The 21,860-nt window shown below is 46.5% G+C and overlaps 1 protein-coding gene across 1 annotated transcript in view; it reads left to right on the forward strand.

Annotated features, from left to right (window-relative positions):
• The window catches only part of DTNB (dystrobrevin beta), a 231,820-nt gene that overhangs the window by 172,465 nt on the left and 37,495 nt on the right, over window positions 1-21,860 (forward strand). The window contains exons 11-13 of the mRNA XM_058668190.1: window positions 7,951-8,040; window positions 10,955-11,039; window positions 19,184-19,186. Coding sequence (XP_058524173.1) covers window positions 7,951-8,040; window positions 10,955-11,039; window positions 19,184-19,186 — 178 coding nt within the window. The remainder of the gene's footprint in view (window positions 1-7,950; window positions 8,041-10,954; window positions 11,040-19,183; window positions 19,187-21,860) is intronic.

The raw sequence follows: 21,860 nt of genomic DNA on the forward strand, positions 1-21,860 counted from the left end.
GGGAGAGAAGAACACCTGTGTTAAGGAAAGAGCCTGGGTCCAAGGTCAGACAGGCCTGGGACCAGGGGCTGGCTTGGTCACTCACCTGACATGTGAGTTCTTCACAGCCAGCTGCCATATGGAGAGTGACATATGGAGTGTGTCTGAGACATGATTCCTCAATCAGACAAAACTTCCCACGTGCCTAGCATGCGCCATTTTAGGCCGTGGTGATTTGGCTATGCAGACAAGGCCCTGCTCTCATGGAGCTCCCAGTCTTGGGGAGACATCAGGCAGCAGATAATGTTGTGAGAAAGGGTCATGAAAACCGCCAAGCAGAAGAACACAGTGAACCAGGAGAGACCCTCAGACCTCAGGTAGGATGGCCAGGGAAGGACCCGGATAATGTGACACTTTGTTAAGAACCTGAACGAGGAAGGAGAGAGCTGACAGCATCTGAGGAAAAGAAGGTTCCAGACTAAGAGATTAGGAAGTACAAAGGTTCCAGAGTAGGAATGAATCTAATCTGTCCCTGGATTTAAAAAAAAAAAAAAGAAGAAGAAGAAGAAAAAATTTAAGTGTTTTCAGAATAGCTTTAGATTGAGAGCAAAATTGCAAAAATGGTACAGCCAGTTCCCGTTGCCCCACTGCTTCCTCTAACACACAGGACAAGTGATAACTTGGCACTTTGCTGTTCACTGAACTCCAGGTGTTAGTCTGCCAGTGTCATCTCACTGAATTGTCACATCTCTCCATCTTCTCTGGCCCAGGGCTGTTTCTTGTTTCCCTTGGTGATTATGACCCTGTTTGGAGGGCCCATGGTCAAGTGTTGGGTAGCTTGGCATTTGTGGTTTTCTCAGGATCTTCCCGAGGTTAGGAGCTCTGGGTCAGAGTGGCACAGAGGGGAAATAGTGGTGTGTCTGAGGTTTACCTCTCTTCCCTGCTGGGTCTTGTGAGAGTCCCCAGGCACAAGCCTTGCTCCATGCTGGGGCTGAAGCTCCACGCCCTGGGTTGGAAGCACCTGCAGGCCTTGTGTCCTGTCGTGGATGTGAGTTGGAACTCATGGGCATTGACATTTTACACTGCATTATAGCCTAGCGCTGCTTTGTTTTGTTGCTGAAATCATTCCAACTCTGGCTATTGATTGTTCTCCCAGGTTAAGTCCTCTATGTCTTCAGCATATTGCAATTTGAGCCCCTTCCTGACTTTCTGGCATCCCAGTTAGCTCTAGGCTCCTGCAATATATCCCCCCACCCCAGCCTCAGAACAAGGTATTTCCCTCATGAACCTGGGCTCCTTTTCTTGGAGAAGGCTATTGGAACTGGCTGAATAAAAACGTGTGTCTAAGTATTTCTCCATCCCTGTGTCTCTAGCTCAGCACCACGTGCCTTCCTCTGGCTGCTCCCCAGCCCACTGTGACTTCCCGCTCTCACAGTGCGGAACCCGATCAGTCCTCCACCATCCCACCTCCACTCACACATTCATTCTGCCCCAGCAGCACGTATAGAGGTTTCACAATTATTAGTCAGGGCCCCAGTTTATTTTCAAGCAATTCTCTGGAGATATAACTCATGGACTGGAAAAATCCATCCATTTCAGGGGGTACAAGTCAGTGTGTTTTATTCTATGCATTTGTGTGATCATGCAGTTAAAGTGACCACAGTCAATTTAAAAGTTTTTCATGAACCATGCCCACAGTTGATTATGTGTAGTGTGGGGAATCAACAGTAGAGGACCAGAAAGGAAGAAGAGTGTCCTGACCTGTGGCTTGTGGCGCAGTGGGTGAGCAGTGTGGCACGAAATCCCTCTGTGACAGCAGAGGCGGGAGCAGAACCGAGGCAGCAGAAATGCAAGGCAGCTGGACACAGGAGACCACATTGCTGGCTCGATGGCTGGGTGACTAGTGATGCTGTTTATTTGAACTGGTGTACCTGAAGAATAGCAGGCGAGGAAGCAGGATGGGTCCGAGATGCTGGTAGGGCAGCCCCAAGGAGGTGCTGGGTTGGCCATGAAATACCCGGTTCCAGAGCCAGGGCCAAGGTCCGGGCTAGAGATGTAAAAGGCAAGGCTTGCAGAATTCCTTGATTGTGAGATTGTTCAAAGAGGAAAGAGAACTTGTGGGAAGGCATCCGGCTGGTCGCAGAGCTGTGCTGACCATGATGACTGCTCTCTGCCTGCCGGGTACTTGTTGTGGACGCTACGTTAGCCCTCCCAACGTGCCATGAAGTGAATCACTCACCGGGTGGATTCTGTAGTGTGATTTTATAGATGAGTGCTCTAAAGCAGAGAAGTTATTTTCCAAGTTCACACTGCTAGTGAGTTTCAGAGTATAGACCAGAGCCCAAGGACATACTCTCAACTGCTGCGTTCTGCAGCCTCCTACATGGTACATCATTGTCACTGCTGACTACAGGCTGCCATAGGCGGCCCGGCCTTGAGCATGCCTGTGCTACTTTTTCTTTTTCTTTTTTTTTTTTTCTTTTTTTCTTTTCTTTTTTTTTTTCTTGCATAGTTTCAATCATTTTTTTTTTCTTTTTCTCTTTAAAATTTGTCTTATGGTACAGTTCCATAGGCTCTGGAATTTCTTCCTTCTCCCTCCTTAAACTTTCCCCCAACACACACTGATTTCCTCTATATTGTTACAATAGTATAGTCCTTCAAAAACAGTCATAAGTTGGGCCCGGTGCAGTAGCCTAGTGGCTAAAGTCCTCGCCTTGAACACGCCAGGATCCCATATGGATACCAGTTCTAATCCCGGCAGCCCCACTTCCCATCCAGCTCCCTGCCTGTGAAAGCAATCGAGGATGGCCCAAAGCCTTGGGACCCTGCACTTGCATGGGAGACCTGGAGGAAGTTCCTGGCTCCTTGCTTCAGATCGGCGCAGCTCCAGTCGCTGTGGCTGCTTGGGGAGTAGATCATCAGACAGAAGATCTTCCTCTCTGTCTCTCTTCCTCTCTTTCCAATAAAAATAAATAAATCTTAAAAAAAATTAAGAGTATCCTGATATTGTAGGTATAAAGAAAAGCTTATCTATAAAATCCAGCATTCTAGTATCAAGATATATTTGACAGTTTAATGGGGAGTTCATCTTTGATTTGGAAATAGAAATACACACTACATTGTAGCTTCATATCTTGATATGATAGTCTCCATTATACTGTTCCTCTAGACAAGTATATGTATATACATCTATTGATCTTGTATTTTGCAAGAAAGCTGTCTTATATATATGATACTTGTTCTTTTGAGATTGGCTTATTTCACTGACCATAATGGTTTCTAGCTGGGATCACTTTGTTGCAAATGAGAGGATTTCATTTATTTTCATGGCTGAGTAGTATTCCATAGAGTAGATTTACCACAGTTTCTTTATCCCCTTTTCTTTCAATGGGCATATGATTTGTTTCCATGTCTTTGCTATTATAAATTGTGCTGCTGCAAATATAGGAGTACGGGTCGTTTTTTCATATGCAGATTTCATTTCTTTGTATATATGCCCAGAAGTGGCATAGCTGAATCATTCGACAGATCTCTTAGCACTCTCCATCCTGACTTCCATAGTGCTTGTGCACTCCCAGCATCAGTGAAGGAGGGTACCTTTCTCCCCACATCCACACCAGTGGGTATTGTTAGTCGAGTTCTGAATGTAGACCAATCTCAGTGGAATTAGGTGGAACTTCAATGTGGTTTACATTTGTATTTCCCTGATAGCTAGGGAGCCTATTTTTTCATCCATGGGCCATTTGAATTTGTTCTTTTGAAAAATGTCTCTTCATTTCCTTTGCCCATCTCTTCACAGGGTTGTTTTGCTGTGGTTTAGTTTCTTGTGCCACTTGTGACCTTGTCCCTCTGATGCCTGCGCTCCAGCCCTTCTCCCTTTGGCGCTGCCCCCACAGTGTGCCTCTTGGTCCTGCCCCGCCCCCCATGGCATGCCTCTCCATGTTCCACTAGGACCACAACACCCATGGAGGGAGCTCTCTCCCATCCTGACTCTCTAGAGACCCACAGACCTGTTTCAAATGCAGATTCGCAGGCCCTGCTCCCAGAGGGATCCAGCAGAATCCCAGGGCTTCTGGTGGCAGAGGTCCTGTGGGAAACAAGCATTTCTAGGAATGTCCCTTTTGACCTTGCTGCCGCTCCATGAGGACACCTCTGGCGCCAGCTTGGGTCCTCCTTGCCATGGAGTTAGCGCGGGGGATGCTTCAACGGGAGGAGCACAGCCTGGAACTGCCCTCACAGGGTGTAGGTGGGTTTCTGTCACGCGCCTTTCTCTCCCACTGTGTGGCCCCTGCCCCTGGCCTCTGTTCTGATTGACCCCGCAGACTGGGTACAGTTCTATTCTGTCCCCTCAGAGGCCCATGCCCCTCTTATCCTACCACTGAATGCAGTTGGCATTTCTCTTTGCCATCGTCTCCTGCTACCAGCAGTGTCAGCTCCCTCTGAGCAGCCCTTGTGCCAGGGTGTGGCTCTGCGGCATTCTGCCTGGATGGGGTGATGCCTCCAAGGTCTCCAATGTCCCATTCCCAGCACAGGTGCCATCAGAGCTTTTATGTATTTTAAGTGTGAATATCATCCTTTGTAGGTTGAATTGACATCTGACTTCTCACAGCAGCTGATTCTGTTTTTTAGGAAAATATTCTGAGTTGTAAGCTCTTGACCTCACTTTCAAAAAACAAATGTCTGAAACAAAACCTATGTGTAAGTTATAAACGGATGTATTGTGACTGTCTAGACACACAGTGTATGGAGAATGGTTTTCTGTTTTACCCAAAGTTAGGAGTTTAAGAAAATCTGAGAAAACAGGTGTAACTTAGAAAGTAAGTATAACAACGTAACATCCCACATACTGCAAAAAAGTCATCAGGAAATTAATGGACACTTAAGTTTCTAATCTGCCACAGGCAGCAGCTAATAATGCTTTTCATTTTGGTTTCAATGTGTGTCTGGCAGACCCTGCTAGTTTTGAGTGGCAGTCTTCCTGTAAGTTCATAGAGTTTAGTCATCTTTTGCATCTTAAAAAAAAAAAAAGCAATTACAAAAATAGTTCCCTAAGCTGCTCCTTTCCACCTGCACAGCCACGTATGTCTCTCCCACACCGTGGCCACCTCTTCTGTTCGGCAGGTCCCTGCAGGGCACTCACTCAGGATGCAGGACACTGACCCTCCTGTCTGTCTCGGGGACCACCATTTTGCCTGCTTCTCCCCCGAAGCTGACCCATCACCTTTAAATCTGCATATGGTTTTCCTCTTCTGAAAAGAACATTCTTTGAAACCCTCTCTTGGTCTCAGTTCCCCCTCTAGCTGCACCTACTGATCTCTATCTCTGCCATTTTACAGAATCTTCTCGAAGGAGTTGTCTCTCATAGGCACCTCCCATTCCTGTCATGCCATTCCCTTTGGTCAGACTGGGGCCTCCCAGTACTCTGCCAAAATCATTCCTGACTTGCACAGCGCTACACCCACTGGCTAGCTGTCTTAAGATCAAGGTCAGCGGCCTTTGGCATACACAGTTTATCCTTTTTCTCCGACATCATTTACACTTGGCTCCGGGTACTGTGCTGTCCTGGTTTTCCTCCTGTGCCCCCGGTCTTCTGTGCTTGCTTTTCTGTATCTGTTAGGATCCTAGACGGCAGTACCCCGAGCGACCACTTTCCTTCCTGTCATCACCCATTGCCTACACCCTATGGCTTTTGCCACTGGCTGCACACTGCTGACCTCCACGTATGTTTGACTGGCCCACCCAGACCTTCTGCCTGAGCTCAAACTCCACAGTATCCCAGCCTCATAATCGGCACCTTGCATGGATATTTGATAGTTACCTCACAACCAGCATGTTCCACACCGAGTCCTCTGTCTTCCCCAACTGAACCTGCTGCTCCTATACTCCTCCTCAACACAGGCAATGGCGGCTCCATTTTCCCAGTAGTTCAGTCAAAACCTGGATTCCTGTCATCCTGTTGCACCCAGCCAAGCTCTGCCCAAGAACTTGGCTGAACTCTAAGACTCTGCTGTGTCTCTGCATTCTATTGCTAAGACTTTTCCTACACACTTGTCTCTCACGTGAATTATTACCATCATTTTTTCTAATTGGTTGCTTCTCCCCCCATTTGGAACTTTACTTCCCATAAAGCAAATAATTCTACTGAAATGTAAATCTAATCACCTCTTACCTGCTTTGAAAAGCCTGTAACTGTTACATCAGTGTAAAAGCTGACACTCCTACAAGGCCTGCAAAGTTAGAGAGCAATACTTCTCCATCCATCATGAAGAAGCAGTTTTGTTTTCATTTCCAGTTTGGAGTGGATCTTTTCTAAAAAATATGACCCCAAAAATGTATTACTCGCAGCCAACATTGTGTCACAATGAGTTAAGCCACCACGACCTGGCATGTCATATCCATGTGCTGGTTCAAGTCCCGGCCGACCCACTTCCCTGTGTCTGGAAGAGCAGCAGAAGAGACAAGCATTTGGGCCCCTGCCACCCATGTAGGAGACTCAGGTGGAGTTCCTGACCCTTAGCTTAGGTCAGTCCTGACTGTTACAGACATTTGGGGAGGACTCAGTGAATGGAAGATTTCTTTTTCTCTCTCTTTCCCTCGCTGTCTCTTTCTCCTCCTCCTCTCTCTCTCTCTCTCTGTTTCAGCTTTTCAAGTAAATAAAATCAATTTTTGTAAAAACTGAGTTACTGCAGAGAACACTTCCACTGTGATTGTGGTGAAACAGCAGATAGCAGACTGGCCGTCTCACTACAAATGACTGGAAAACTAGTCTGGATATAACCGTCTCCCCGAGGGAAGGGAAGCCAGTGAGCAGAGCCCTGTGATTTTTCTGGCTTCCTGCCTGAGGAGATCGGCCCAAATTTCAGCACAGGACTAAAGCAGAGAAAGGCAGCCTGGCTGAGATAGGAGATGGACATCGAAGTTTGAGGAGGCTGCCACTTGGCTGGCTGAATGCATGAGGAGGAAGCTGTAGACGTCCACGTGAGCATCTCCTGGAGCCTTCTGCTGAAGTTAGGCTGGGTTTGCAAAGGATAAACTCCAGCTGTTCCACTTCCCACCAAGCTCCCTGCTTGTGGCCTGGGAAAGTAGTAGAGGATGGCCCAAGGCCTTGGGACCCTGCTCTCATCTGGGAGACCTGGAAGAAGCTCCTGACTCCTGGCTTCAGGTCAGCTCAGCTCTGGCCATTGCAACCACTTTGGGGTGAACCAGTGGATGGGAAATTAATTCTATCGCTCATTCTCTCTGTATATCTGCCTTTCCAATAGAAAAAAAATTCCAAAAATCTTCAAAAAAAAATTCTCAGTTATAAAGAAAGCAGAAAGCTTGTGGAAAATAGAAATAAAAGTTTTGGGAAAAAAAACAAAATCCATGTCTGTTTTTTTTTTCTTCATATTCATGTTCCATAAACTTCTGAGGCCCCTGTGTACCGTGTTGTGTTACAAGTCAGTATGATGTTAATGAGTTGGTTTGGCTCAAGTACCAGTTTAACAGAAGAAAACAGACTGATGGTAAAGGCAGCATCTGTATGGAAATCAAAATATTGAGCTGGTAACTTGTGGTGTCACTGATATTTCCGGAATGTAAACGAAAACGGTAAAAGCATGGTGTTAGGGGATCATTTAGGAATATTAAATGCCTCAAATGTGACACCGGAGAGCATCTCCTAAAGCACACATATCCTCCTCAGAACTGGAAGCCTGAAGGAAGCAGGTGCCAAGGCTCCCTGGGGGCCCTCCCAGGAAGTCCTTCCCCACCCCGGGCTGGGGTGTCAGCCAGCGCCGTGCCTAACCACAGCATCCCTGGGGTGGACTTCCATGCTCTACATTCCCCATCGTGCACTGCAGTTTTGTATTATTTTTCTTATCATGACTTATTATTTTCATTTTTGTGTGCCCATTTTAACCCATGTTCATTTCTCCCTGTGTGTGTGTGTGTTCGTGTCACGCTTGCTATCTCTGCCTCCATTGTTCCCAGGTTACAGTATAGCCAGGATGCCCCCAGCCCCTTGGCCGATGAGCACGCGCTGATAGCCTCCTATGTGGCCCGTCTGCAGCATTGTGCACGGTCAGTGGTAGAACTGAGCAGCAGACAGGCAGCCGGGGGTGACAGTGGATGGGGGAAGGGGGACAGGGTGGTTCTAGTTCCTGGCTGGAGAAAGCTCTGCGTGCGGGGCTCATCTTGAGTAGGGACCAGTTGTGTTCACGGAGTCAGACAATGGCCACAGCGAGAAGGGGACCTGCCATGCCCGGTTACTTCTCTGCACATGGACTCAGAGTTTCCTGGGAAGTGGGGTTAACTCCCTGATTTCAAATCACTGTTGCAGAGGGTGGAAACCTCTGTCCCAAAGGCTGCATTCCCCGAGGTACCTGCTCTCCCCATTCATTTTTACCTAAATAATGCAATTTTGCCATGGACTTTCAGCATTTAGGACTGGCCAGCCCCCAGGTGCTCTGTCTAATCCATGATACTGAATGCCATGCCCCTGTTAGATGTGTACTAGCTTTTAATCTCTCGTTGTTGCTGCTTTTAGGCCTATGATTCCCAGCAGTAGTTCTGGGAATCCCACAATCATATTATAAGGGGTTTCTTGTATGAGAATCATTGTGTCAATTATAATGGTCCTACCTACCTATTGTATTGTAAAATTGTGGTCATGCATCACTATTAATATGGAACTATGACTGATCACTCAGTGAGCTGGAATGGAAAAATGCTTGATAACATGCTAACTAAAAATTAATCTTTTTGGGGGAAACAAAAACTGGTTAATAAAAAGCAAAGTGTTGTTACCTGCAGTTTGCCAAATGCCTCCGGCCCACTCTGAAAGGAGGTTGACAGATCAAGTTTAAGTGACGCAAGGCCTTCCCTCCTGCGCTGTGTCACAGCAACACGGAGTCATGATGCCCAGCAACTTGTAACCCTGCCTGGAGATCCTGGCTCTTAGAAAAACCGCAGCATACAGAATGCATGTGTAGCAAAGGCTAGAGCCTAGCATTTTGATCTGAGTTTTTGCCCGCTGCATGCCAGGGCTCCTTGGGTAGGTCACCTGCTCTGCCCTCACTGCCATTCCCCTTGATAACAGAAGAATAAATTAGTAATCAGTGAGGAGATCCAGCTATGAGAAGGACTGCTTTTAATGTTCCACTTCATTTTGCCATTTCTCATTGTTTCTCTAGTATCATTAAAAGCATTGCCATTCTTGGGCGCTTAGTTATCTCTGGCGCCTCAGAGAAACTGTCTTCCCAAGTGTGTCTGATCAGCTCGCCCCATGAGAGGGGAGGAGGAGGGGCCCCATGCTTAACATAAAGGGTGTCCTGTTGTCCAGCACTCGAGTTCTGTGCTCTGTCCTGGTCTCTTGGTTTCTAGGACTAGACCTCAGGACAGCTTACTGATTTCCCAATAAAGGCATCTGCCCAGGGGAGTGAGAAGCTGTTACAGGAAAAAAGTTCTGGACAGCTACGTTGCGTGTCAGCCTGCGCAGGGTCTCTGATGGGCTTAGCCAGCATCCCTAGGTCTCATAGTCAAGGAGCTAGGCCCCTCTGAGCAAGCCTTGGTGGCCACAGGCCCCATGAGGGCCCAGCAGTGGGTGAGTACTGTCGCCACCTCAGTGTTGGCCCAAGGGACTGACTGTGTAACTTCCTCGAAGAAGTCAGAAATTTCCTGGCTAATTCTGAAAATGAAAGTTCACCCAAACAGAGAATGAAGAACTTCTCTAACTGCCCTCAGGTAATTTCATTAACCTTAAAACCTCTCACCAACACAAGATTTTAGTTTCTGACTAGAAAGCATAGCCACTTAACACAGACATGTCATCCACAGTGGTGTGTGTAGGACAAACAGGATCAGGCTTCCTAAGCACATGAGATGTGATAGAGGAAAAAAAAATGATGTTTTAATACTTTTAATTTATTTGAGAGATAGGAAGAGAAAGGCAAACTGATGCACAGGAGAGTTTCCATATGCTGGCTCACTCCTCAGGTGCCCACAATGACTGGCACTGAATTGGGCCGAAGCCAGGAATCAGGAATTCATTCAGAGCCTTCCTGGTGGGTGGCAAGAGCCTAGTCACTCGAGCCACCGTCACTGCCTCCCAGGGTCTGCATGAGCAGGAAGTTAGAGTCAGGAGCAAGAACCAGATATGAAAACCAAGCACTGCATGCAATATGAGCTACTGGAGTTCTGTCTGCTAGATCAGATGCCTGCCCCTTCTAGCAATTTTAAAAAGAATTGTATGGCCACGGTCCCTTTAAATCGGGTTCTGCCCTGGCATGGAAAAATGACAGTCGATGTAAAATATAAAAGTAAAGAGGCCAGCTATTTCATAAACAGTTCCGAAGACCCCATATACACAGAGCTAAACTACCACTGTGGACCTCTTCTCTCATGCATGATCTCATATTGTCCTGTCTTTAAATTTCTAGAGTGTTGATACTCTTGATAAAAGAAAGTAATTAAGCCAGCTTCCTGTGACATGAAGCTCTACTTGTAGGACAAGCACAGTAAAAGGAGAGGAAGTGGCACTGAAGGGAATGTTTTGTCACATGGAATGCTCTCCAAGTTCATGTTGGGCCTGGTCTGGTTGGAGTACCCCGCTCTTGCCCAGCCATTGTCTGGCTGGCTTCTCAGCCCTTTGTTTTCATGCTTTAGTTTATTCTGGGTGTTTTTTAATCTAAGATCTAGATCTAAAACATCTTTATTTTTTATTTGGGTAGCATTTCCTGTCTCAGCCTCTCTGGGTATCCCAGCTTAGCAAAGAGGTGCCCCATCTGGTGGTGTGGGAGTGGCAGGGAGGTGTTGCCAATCAGGAGGACCGCAAGGCCTAGCCATCTCTCCTGGGCTCTTTTGATAGTAGATCATTTTTAGCATCTATGCATTTCTTTTATTAGCATTTTTAAAAACTTATTTACGAGATTTCCTCCTAAAAACAAGAGTAGCAGATGTTTAATAGACACCTATTCAATTTCTGTCTCTGTGGCAGTGTCCTGGACAGTCCTAGCAGACTGGATGAGGAGCACCGGCTGATAGCTCGCTACGCCGCCCGGCTGGCTGCAGAAGCAGGAAATGTGAGTAGATGAAGGATCCCTGCGAGCGGCAGGTACCAGGATTACCTCGGTGTACAAGCAGTGGGGGAATAGTAAACACGAACCTCAAGGGCATAGAGACCTTAAGGACCAAAAGAAGAAGATGGCTGGGGAGAAGTTGAAAGAGCCATTGGCTACAGTGTTTTCTCCATCTTCGGGGGGGGGAAAAAAAGAATCGATAGGAAAAAAAAGAGGCAGAATTTAGTTCTTTTTCTAAAAAAATCAATACAGTTAATACACTGCTAGCAATACTGAACAAGAAAAGAGGAGAAAAAAATACAGATCACCAGCATCAGGAAGGAGATACAGGACAATGCTGTAAATCCTGCTGATGATAAAGGATGATGCAGATTACAAGGAATATTATGCACAATGTTTTCCCAGTAGATTTGATAACCTACATGAAACAGATTCTTGAAAGACACAAATTACAACAAAGCTGACACAAGAGCAAGTAGAAAATCAAGTAGTCATATGCCTATTTAAGAAATTGAATTCACAGTTGGCTTCCCACAAAGACAATGTCAAGAAAGATGGTTTAGCTGTTAGATATTATCATTCTCTAAGAAGTAATAATATCAATCCAGCTTTGACACTTCCAAAAAATAAAAGAGGATGAATGTTTTCCAACTCATTCTGAATCGCTGGCTAAATTCTCTTATAAACATAGATGCAAAAATGTTTAATGATAGATTGAGTAAATTGAGTCCCACAGTATATGAAAGGATCCTACTCCCTAATCAGGTGAGATTATCTCAGGAGTGCAAATGCATGGAACACATAAAAATGGAACACTGTAATTTATCCTATTAACAAAAGAGAGGAGAAAATTATCATTTCAGAAGATTCATAAAAAAGCATTTGACAAGGCCTGGCACTGTGGCCTAGCAGCTAAAGTCCTCACCTTGAACACACCAGGATTCCATATGGATACCGGTTCTAATCCCGGCAGCTCCACTTCCCATCCAGCTCCCTGCTTGTGGCCTGGGAAAGCAGTCAAGGATGGCTCACAGCCTTGGGACCCTGCACCTGCCTGGGAGACCCAGAAGAGCTCCTGGCTGCTTGCTTCAGATAGGCTCAGCTCCAGCCATTGCGGCCGCTTGGGGAGTGAATCATCGGACAGAAGATCTTCCTCTCTGTCTCTCCTCTCTGTATATCTGCCTTTCCAATAAAAGTAAATAAATCTTTTTTTTTTAAAGCATTTGACAAACAGAACATCCACATATGAAATAACTTTCCCACATACCAGGAACAGGAAGAAATTTCCTCACCCTGTGAAAAGCAGGACCCTAGAGCTAATGTCACACTTGAAGGTTTCCCCACCATACCGGAAGTAAAACAAAGACATCTGCTTTTACCACCTCTGTTCAGAATTGTACTGGAGGACTTAGCCAGTGCAACATGACATGAAAAGGTGATAAATCCCGGAAAGGTTAAAATATAAATGGTCTTTGAAAATGAAAAGATTGGATATAAAAAGTCATAAGGAGTCTACAAAAACTAAGTAAGTATATAGCAGTACTGAAAGATGTAAAGTTTGTAAATTTATAAAAATGACATTTCTAACTGCTAACCACACATGATTAGAAAATGAGATGAGGAAAAATTTTGTTTACCATAGCATTAAAAATAAATACTGGGTTGGGCACTGTGGAATATAGCAGGTTGGGCTGCCACGTGGGACATCTCGTCCTGTGACAGACTGTCTGAGCCCAGCTTCTACACACTTCTAATCCAGCTCCCTCCGGATGCTTGGGGTAGTGATGGCAGCCCATGCACTTGGGTCCCTGCCGCCCATATGGGAGACTCAGGTGCAGTTTCTGGCATCTGATTTTCCCTAGTCTAGCCCCAGCTGTTTCAGGCTTTTAGGGAGTTAGGCAGCTGAGTGAAAGATCTCTCTTTCCCTGTATGTCTCTCCTAGTCACTCTGAGCTTCTAATAAATAAATTGTAAATATATACATATATGAAGTATTTGTGGATATAATTCATGAAAAATGTTGAGAATGAATACAATAAAACAGTGATAAGGTAAATTAACAAAGATGCCAAAATTAGGGTTTAAAAAAGTCAGTGTTGTTAAGGTAACCTATTTCTCCAAGCTGAATAGACTCATTACTAAAATTCCCACAGGCTTTCTTTTGTAGAAATTGACAAACTAATTCTCAAACATTGGGGGAGTAGAGGACCCAGTCGAACAGTTAACAGTCTTAAAAGCAAAACCAAAGTTGGTGGACTTAACCCTACCTGACACCAATTTCCAAAAAAATCAAGTAAATAAGGCATTAATGATACCAGTGCGTACAAGGCGAGGACTTTAGCTGCTAGGCTACCATGCCAGGCTCAAGGCTGAGTTCCTAAAGTGTATTCAATGCTATCACGTAACCTCATTGCTTCCACCTGATATTTTTTGCATGTTTGAAGTGAAAGCCCCACAACCTCTGCGCCTGAAGCAGAAGTAGTACACCTTCCCCCACACAAGCTAAGTCTTCCCTCCCACAGCAGGCACACGGCTGATGCCCCCTCTCTAATTCCTGTGCAAATGACCATTGTTGGGGCCAAGTACTGATACAATCCCTTTCATCCCGGGGTTGGCTTTACACAGAGCAGTTATCTTGTAGATAGCGGACACCTCAGAAAGAGTTCATAACCAGATTTCTGTTCAAGAGAGGATGCCTAAGCTTCTAATCGCATGCTGATACAAGTGCTTTGCCTAAGCGGGGTGTAGTGCTCACAAGAATGTGTTTGTCACCTGCCAGATAAGCTGTGCATTGATTTTTCCCAAAGACCTGCTTCCACCAGGGGAACCCCAGCAGGCCGGCTCAGCAACCTGCCGCTGTGACCCCCGGAACCCCCTTAAAGGCAGCCTTGATGGAAGCAGACCTGCTCACCTCTCTGACGGAAACCAAAGCAGTGCCCAGTGTAGTAGATCCAGGCACGAACTGCAGATTCTTAGACATCTCAACCACAGTCAGCACCACCATAAGATGTCATGTTTACTGTGAAGCAGTTTGATACAAAGAAAACGGGAAGTTCAGAACAACCGGCTTGGAAGAAAGCTAAGGGACATGTTGCACAGCCCCACACTCTCACAGCATTCCTTTCTCTGGGGTCAGCTCCAGGTAGCTCATGCAGTAGTGAAATGGGGCCCACTCTGTGAAGCCTTCACTCTCGAATATCAGAGCTGTCAGTCCGGGAACATGGTCCTCTGGTCCTGACCTGTCCCGTGTCTCATCACTGTGACCTTGACTTATTCTTCCATTCAGTCTCACAGTGGCATTTGCTGTTTGATTTTTGATGATTACTAACTTGCAACTGATCTCTCTCCTTCTGTGTCCCAAGTTCATTGAGCCTCTGCTTCTGTGGTGTTTGAGACATCTCTCCCCAAGGGCTTACCCTGCCCAATGACTGTAACCCAACTGAGTTAGACCAAGTAGCCACCATTTTCGGAGCCCCTGTCTCCAGAGCCGAGGGCTAGATGGCTTAGAAATAGCATCTCTAGTTCTCCTAGCAATCTCAGAAGACAGGTACGAGTGCTACTGTGATTTTATAAACAAGGAAAATGAGACACAGGCAGGTTTAATCTCATTGCCCAAGGTTCCCCAGCTGGACCTGAGATTCAAATACAGATTGTGACTTTTTGTAGGAATATACTTTAAAAAAATAAAAAGATTTATTTGTTTATTTGAAAGTCAGAGTTAAAGAGAGAAACAAAGCAGAGAAATCTTGCATCCACTGGTTCACTTCTGAAATGGCTACAAGGGCTGGAGCAGGGCTTCAGATGGGAAGGCTTGAGTTTGTTCCGGGTCTCCCACATGAATACAGGGACCCAAGCACTTGAACCATCTTCTGCTGCCTTGCCAGCTGCATTAGTAGGAGCCGGATAGGAACTGAAGCAGCTGGGACACAAACTGGCAGCCACATGGATGACTACTCCGCAGACTACAGCTTTGCTGCACTGCATTGCTGCAGCATCAGGAATGTGCTGTCTTTAAAGCACTCATTTGAGAACACTCTCCATATTTATAGTCAGATCTATTTATAACATGGTCTTAGCATTTGGTGCTAAGTAAATTGGTTTTGGTTAAACGTGTCATGAATGTTTACAATGTCCCAGCTTGGTCTGTATTCACAGGGAATTCAGACCACTTGGAGCAAAGCTTCCACCTGTAGCTCTGCACATGGAAATCACCTGAGCAGACTACAGATGCCTGAGCCCACTTCTCAACGATTTGCCTGGCCTTGAATGCTGGGCTTTTTACAGCCTCCAGCTGGTTGCAGTGTAGCTAGGGCTGCTCACCGTAGACCACGAGCAGTGTTTTCTGAGCTGGAGCCAAGGTACAATCACCCAGAGAGTTAGCTGTGGCTCACTAGTTTCAGACAGAGAGCAAAAGCCATGGTATTAGTTTCCTGTTAGTCCATTGAGTACGTGCGTCCTGGTAATGCACCTTAAATCTCTTTCAAGACATGTTTTGCTCTGTATCAATTCACCTTAAGCTAGAATAGAGTAAAAAATTGTTGACTCGGGCCCAGCGGCGTGGCCTAGCGGCTAAAGTCCTCGCCTTGAAAGCCCCGGGATCCCATTTGGGCGCCGGTTCTAATCCCAGCAGCTCCACTTCCATCCAGCTCCCTGCTTGTGGCCTGGGAAAGCAGTTGAGGATGGCCCAATGCATTGGGACACTGCACCCGCGTGGGAGACCCGGAAGAGGTTCCAGGTTCCCAGCTTCGGATTGGCGCGCATTGGCCTGTTGCAGCTCACTTGGGGAGTGAATCATCGGATGGAGGATCTTCCTCTCTGTCTCTCCTCCTCTGTGTATATCTGGCTGTAATAAAAATGAATAAATCTTTAAAAAAAAATTGTTGACTCTTAAGTCAAACTTTCCAAATGAAACCTAGAGCTTGGCATTGGAAGTCAAGCTGCCACTGAGCAACACCCATATCCCCTATCAGAGTGTCAGTTCAAGTCCTGGCTGCTCCACTTTCGACCCAGCACCCTCCTTGCTCATGCACCTGAGACAGCAGCAGAGCATGGCCAAGTACCTGTACCCTGCCACACACGTGGGAGACCCAGACGGAATGCTGGGCTGCTGGCTTTGGCCTGACCTAGCCCCAGCCAACAGCCATTTGGGAAGTGAACTAGCAGATCAAAGTTCTCTCTTTCACCCCCTGCCCTTCAAATAAATACAATAAGTATCTTTATAGTATTCAATGTGTCTACTAAAATATTGAGGCAAATGTGGCAAAATCTTGTTCAGTATAGACTCTAGTTGTGAGCAGTGAAAATCGATTACTTTCTGTTGTTTTTCCTATATTTAAATATTCACAATACATTTCTCATTAACACTGGGAGCCATAAAGATGATATGTGCGTCCCTGAGCATTGACATCCTGGCGTGCACGTTGACGTGGAAATAAGCCCTTTGTTTGAATGCAGGCCTCTGGCGCTCCAAGCTGTCTCCTTTGCACAGACAGGCCTGGTCTAAGTCCACCTTACATTTTCAGTGCTTTACCATAACAGGAACTTAAAAACTCCTGCAGTGGGAGAGTACTAGTTCCTCACCTTAACATCTCCTGGTCTGTAAAGGTATCTCAACTTCAACCAATCCAGGGGCAGGTTACTATAAAAGCTCTTCCCTGTTGAGTCTCCAACTCATTGAATATGATTTTTCATAGAAATAACAACTGTTTTTCCAACCTCATATTTCATCTAGCATGAGGTTTAATTAAATTATACAACAGCAGATGCCATTAGAAATAATAAGAACAGAAGTATGTGGGGCACACTAGAGTGTGGGCTGCTAACCATGACTTGGGGACATCAAGGGAGAGAACAGAGTGTTCAGCACAGCTGCTGTGTTTGCCAAGTAAAGGCCAGTTACGAGGCCTTCACCTGTTTCTTGGCCCACATCTGCTGCAGGTAAGAGCCAGGGATGCACTCAAGTAAGTCAGTGTCAGCGAGGACATGGGCATGGTGTCCTGCCTGCAGTCACCACAAGACCAGACACCCTCCTTATGAGCAGCCATCGCAGCATTTGGTTGTCTGCAGTTCCTTCTAGTTCCGACTCTGCTACTTGCTCGAACTGTACAGAAGAGGAGTATGTGAGTGCATTAAGTCACATTTCATCTGGAGTTGTAATCGCCAACCTTTGTAGAGTGTTGTGCTGCCCCTTCTACTGTAACTCTGAATCATTTCCATGTGATCTTCAGTAAATATTTTTATTCAACAGACAAGTGAAGGTATAGGAAGGTGAAATGACACGTGTTTCCCAGCAAGTAGTGACACTAACTGATCTCTCTACTTCCATTCCCCTCGCACCACAGTGGGTTCCCTGCTTAGTGGTCACAACAGTGGTGTTTGCTTTTAACAAACTATTTCAGAAAGAGGCATGGTTCTATACGGAAATTTTCAGTGTAGAGGGACCACCTGCCCTCTCCCATTCTACATCCAATTTCCCTTATTACCAACATGTTCATACTGTAGGTTTGTTGACATTAATGAGCCAATATTAACACATAGTTAGCTCAAGATTATATTCAGATTTTAGTGTTCCAAGTTTTGTGGGTTTTTTTTTTTTGTAAGATTTATGTCATTTGTTTCAAAGGTAGAGTTGCAAAGAGAAGGAAAGATAGGGAAATAGAAATGTCTTTCGTCTGCTTGTCCTCTCCCCAAAAGGTCACAGCAGCTGGGGCTGGGCCAGGCAAAAGCCAGGAGCCAGGATCTTCAGCCAGGTCGCCCACATGGTGTAGGAGCTCAAACACTGCACCATCTTCCACTGCCTTCCCAGGCACGTTAATAGGGAGCTGGATGGAAAGTAGAGCAGCAGTGCCCATATGGGATGCCAACATGGCAGGTAGAAGCCTTACCCGCAGTGCCACAGCACTGCTACCAGGGTTCTCAGTTTCTGTCCAGGATACCACATCAGATGGACTTGCCATCCCTCCTTAGGCCCGTGTTGGCTGACACAGTTTCTGATTTTTGTAGTTTTTCATGATCTGGGCAGTTTTGAGGAGTGCTGGTCAAGTATGCTGTAGCTCACCCCTTAGCTGGACTTGTGGCGGTTGTCAGGCAAACTTAGTGGTTTGGAGCAGGCAGAGGTGATGCACCATTGTCCTCATACCATGTCAAGGCACATCCTGTCCACAGGGCTCACGAGTTATTGACCAGCTGACTACTAGTGGAGTTGCCCTGACTGAGGCAGTGGCTTTTGGATGTCTCCCTCTGGGCACGCTTTCCTCTTTGGAGCTCAGAAGGTACTTGTCAAATGAAGGGTGCAAATCATGTGTAAGGAGTAGATTTTAGCTCCCATGTCCTTAAAGGTTGGATATTTGCTTACATTGTTTTGAATTCTTCCGCACTTGTGATTCTGTCATTTATTTATGAAAATGTAGAGTGATCAGATTCCACATCCCCTGTGGAAAGCCCTGCAGTGGCTGCATACCACGTTCTGCTGAAATGAAAACAGCTGTCCATGGCATACTGCATAAATGGCCAGGGCTTCCTGTCTGGGTGAGCACCCCAGCCCCAGCCAGCCTGGTCCAGTGCCCCATCGGTGCCAGCCTGAGCTCCACAGGGCTCTCTGCACCCGTCAGTGGCCTGGCTGAGCATTACAGGGCCTGTGCTTGGCCCTTTCCACTGCCCTGGACCCTCCTCCCTTCTTGGGTCTTGACTTGCTTGCCGGTCCCACCATATCTGAGAACACTGTGATGAACACCTCATTTACAGGCCACACTCTGCCGCACAGCCCTGTAGTTCTTCCACATTGACCTCTGCTTTCTGAGTTACGATATCTCTCCCAGTGTCCTGTAAACTCCAGGATGGCAGGGAGTGTGTTAGTCCCAACACCCACCCCCATTGCAGGAATAGTACCTGGCACACAGTAGGACCTCAGGGACCATTTATTTAACAAATGAATGCATGCAATTTTTATTTGGAAGGCAGAGTTACACAGAGAGGAGAGACATCTATCTGCTGGTTCACTCCCCAAATGGCCGCAATGGCTTCCCACCACCCCTCCTTAAAGAAACTCTGAGGTGTTTAAGATAGGATTTTACCAAGTCCTAAGTTTCTCTGCTGTTAAGTGCACACTCAACTGTTTGAAATTGGGTTGGGCAAAGGGGACCATCACAGGTCGTGGTGCCCAGGTGTGGCAGCGCAGTTCGCAGAAGGCGCCAGCTGCTCCCAGAGTTGGAACTTAGCAGCCCCTCTTCATACCCGAGCAAAGGCACTTCTAGGAGCCAACATAGCTCTGTAAGGGATCTGAGGAGCTCAGGCATCGCTCGCCAGTCGCCCCATTGCTGTGGTAACCTCTTCTGCGAGAAACGCCTCTGCCTGGCAGGCACCTTCCTGATGCAGGACCACAGGCCTCGTGTTTGTTAGGCCACAAGACAGGCCTTCCAGAGGCGCTTCTCTCATCGTGCTTTGCTCTGATCCCTCTCAAAGAAAGAGCCGTGAGTTCTGGGCTCCATTCTCCCTGAGCTGCAGACCCATTCTTCATAACCAGCCTTCTTCAGCCTCAAGCAGGCTTTGCTCCAAGGCTCAACTTGACCTCTCACTGGACTGAATAGCACCCAGCAGATTTCCTCAGCTGGCTGCTAGTCCAGGCTTCTGTCAAGGAAGAGAAGGCATCCTGTCCATCTGCTCTAAAATGGGGGACTGATTGGTGTAGTGGCTGCCATGCTGCCTGGGGCACGCACATCCTGCACCCAGGGCCTGAGCTTGGCTCCCAGTTCTGCCCTGAGCTCCAGGTCCCTGCCAGCGCCACGCCCTGGGAGACAGCACTGATGGCACAAATACCCGTATCCTTGCCACCCACACGGGAGACCTGGGTTGAGTTCTGACTTTTGTCTGGCCTAGTCCTGGCCACTGGGGGCATTTGGAGGAGTTGACCAGTAGATGGAAGCTTTCTCTGTCAATTAGCCTGCTTCTTGTATCATGCAAATATTTGGTAATTTAGTTTAAAGAAAAAAAACTTCCCACCTTTGTTTTCTATGCTATTTCATTCCCTAAGTGTTTAGAAAATGCCTCATGGGGAGAACTACTTGTTGAATCTTCCTGCTCTAGACGGGAAACCAGCTTTCTGCTTTGCAGCAGTAATGCCTGAAGCAGAACTGAAAACATGCAGAGGCAGCATGGCTCTGCCCAAGAGCCTCTTCCAGTTAGCACAAGGAAGCATCAGCCGACCCTCCCGCGTGAATCAGCTCCCATCGGAGGCAGCAGATATGCAAATCACAACCACGGGATTTCTCCAGAGAAGACAGGAGAGAACCAGTGAGCCCGAGGCTCTCTGTGTGAGTCATCAGGGAAATACAGATAGAACCACTGTGAGCTCTCACCTCCCACCCACAAGCACAATGATGGTCAAGAGACAAGAGACGGGGCAACATAAGAGTCGAAAAAAAAAAAAAAAACTTGGCAAAAACATGTAACCCTCAGGCCCGGAGCGATAGTGTAGCAGTTAAGGTCCTCGCCTTGCACGTGCCAGGATCCCATATGGGTGCCGGATCTCATCCCGGCAGCTCCACTTCCCATCCAGCTCCCTGCTTGTGGCCTGGGAAAGCAGTTGAGGACGGCCCAAGACTCTGGGACCCTGCACCCACGTGGGAGATCCTGAGGAGTCTCCTGGCTTCTTGCTTCGGATTGGCTCAGCTCCAGCCGTTGCGGCCACTTGGGGAGTGAACCATCGGACGGAAGATCTTCCTCTGTCTCTCCTCTCTGTACATCCACCTTTCCAATAAAAAATAAATAAATCTTTAAAAAATATATAACCATCTACCTAAGTGTTCATAGAATTACTCAGCATAGTAATCTAAATGTCCCTCAGTTGTTGAACGGTTAAATAGAAATGGATTAGAAATAGAAATAGAACGGTTAAATAGAAATAGTGGAATAGTATTCAGCCATAAGGAAGAATGAAGTACTGACACGCACGCTACATTGTGGATGAACCTTGAAAGCATTTTGCTGAGTGAAAGAGGCAAGACACAAAAGGTTACATAGTGGGAGCAACCATTGTCCACTGCAGGTAAAGCTACCGCCTGCGGTCCCAGCATCCCACATGGGCACCACTTCCTATTCTGGCTACTCCACTTCTTGTCCAGTGCCTGGAAAAGGAAAGGCATCAGCAGATGGCCCAGATACTTGGGCCTCTGAACTCAACAAAGAAGTTCCTAACTTCAGCCCGGCCCAGCCTTGGCTGTTATGGCCATCTGGAGAGTGAACCAGCAGATGGCAGATCTCCCTGTCTCTTCTCTCTATCTCTGCCTTTCAAATAAATAAGTGAATATTTATTTTTCTTTGTTGTTGTCATTTTTTATAAATGAATATTGAAAAAAACAGGTCACTTAATGTCTGATTCCATTTGTGTGAAATTCCTAGAGGAAGCAAATCCATAAAGTAGAAAAAGAATATAGACAGTAGAATAGTGGGTGTGAGGACATGGGGAAGGGCGAAATGAGTGATTACTAATGGGCACAGGGTTCCTTTTGGGGATCAGAATATTGTGGAATTAGTGGTGATGGTCTCACGATCTCATAAATACACTAAAAAACTGATTTGTAAATGTTAAAGCGTGAATTTTATGATATATTGATGATGTTTCAGTTTCTTGAGAAAAAAAAAAAACATGGATGACCTTCACGTCCTACTAGGACAATGAAAACTGGAAAGATACCAAGAGGTGTTGTCAAGGATGTGATGGAAGTAGGACCCTCATCTCTTGGCAGGAGTGTGGGATTGGAAAGCAGTTCAACCATTCCTCAGAGTGCACATGGCGCCCCCAGGTGTTTGCCAACATGTGTTGGCACAG

The sequence above is a fragment of the Ochotona princeps genome, chromosome 8, assembly GCF_030435755.1.
Source record: "Ochotona princeps isolate mOchPri1 chromosome 8, mOchPri1.hap1, whole genome shotgun sequence".
NCBI lineage: Eukaryota > Metazoa > Chordata > Mammalia > Lagomorpha > Ochotonidae > Ochotona > Ochotona princeps.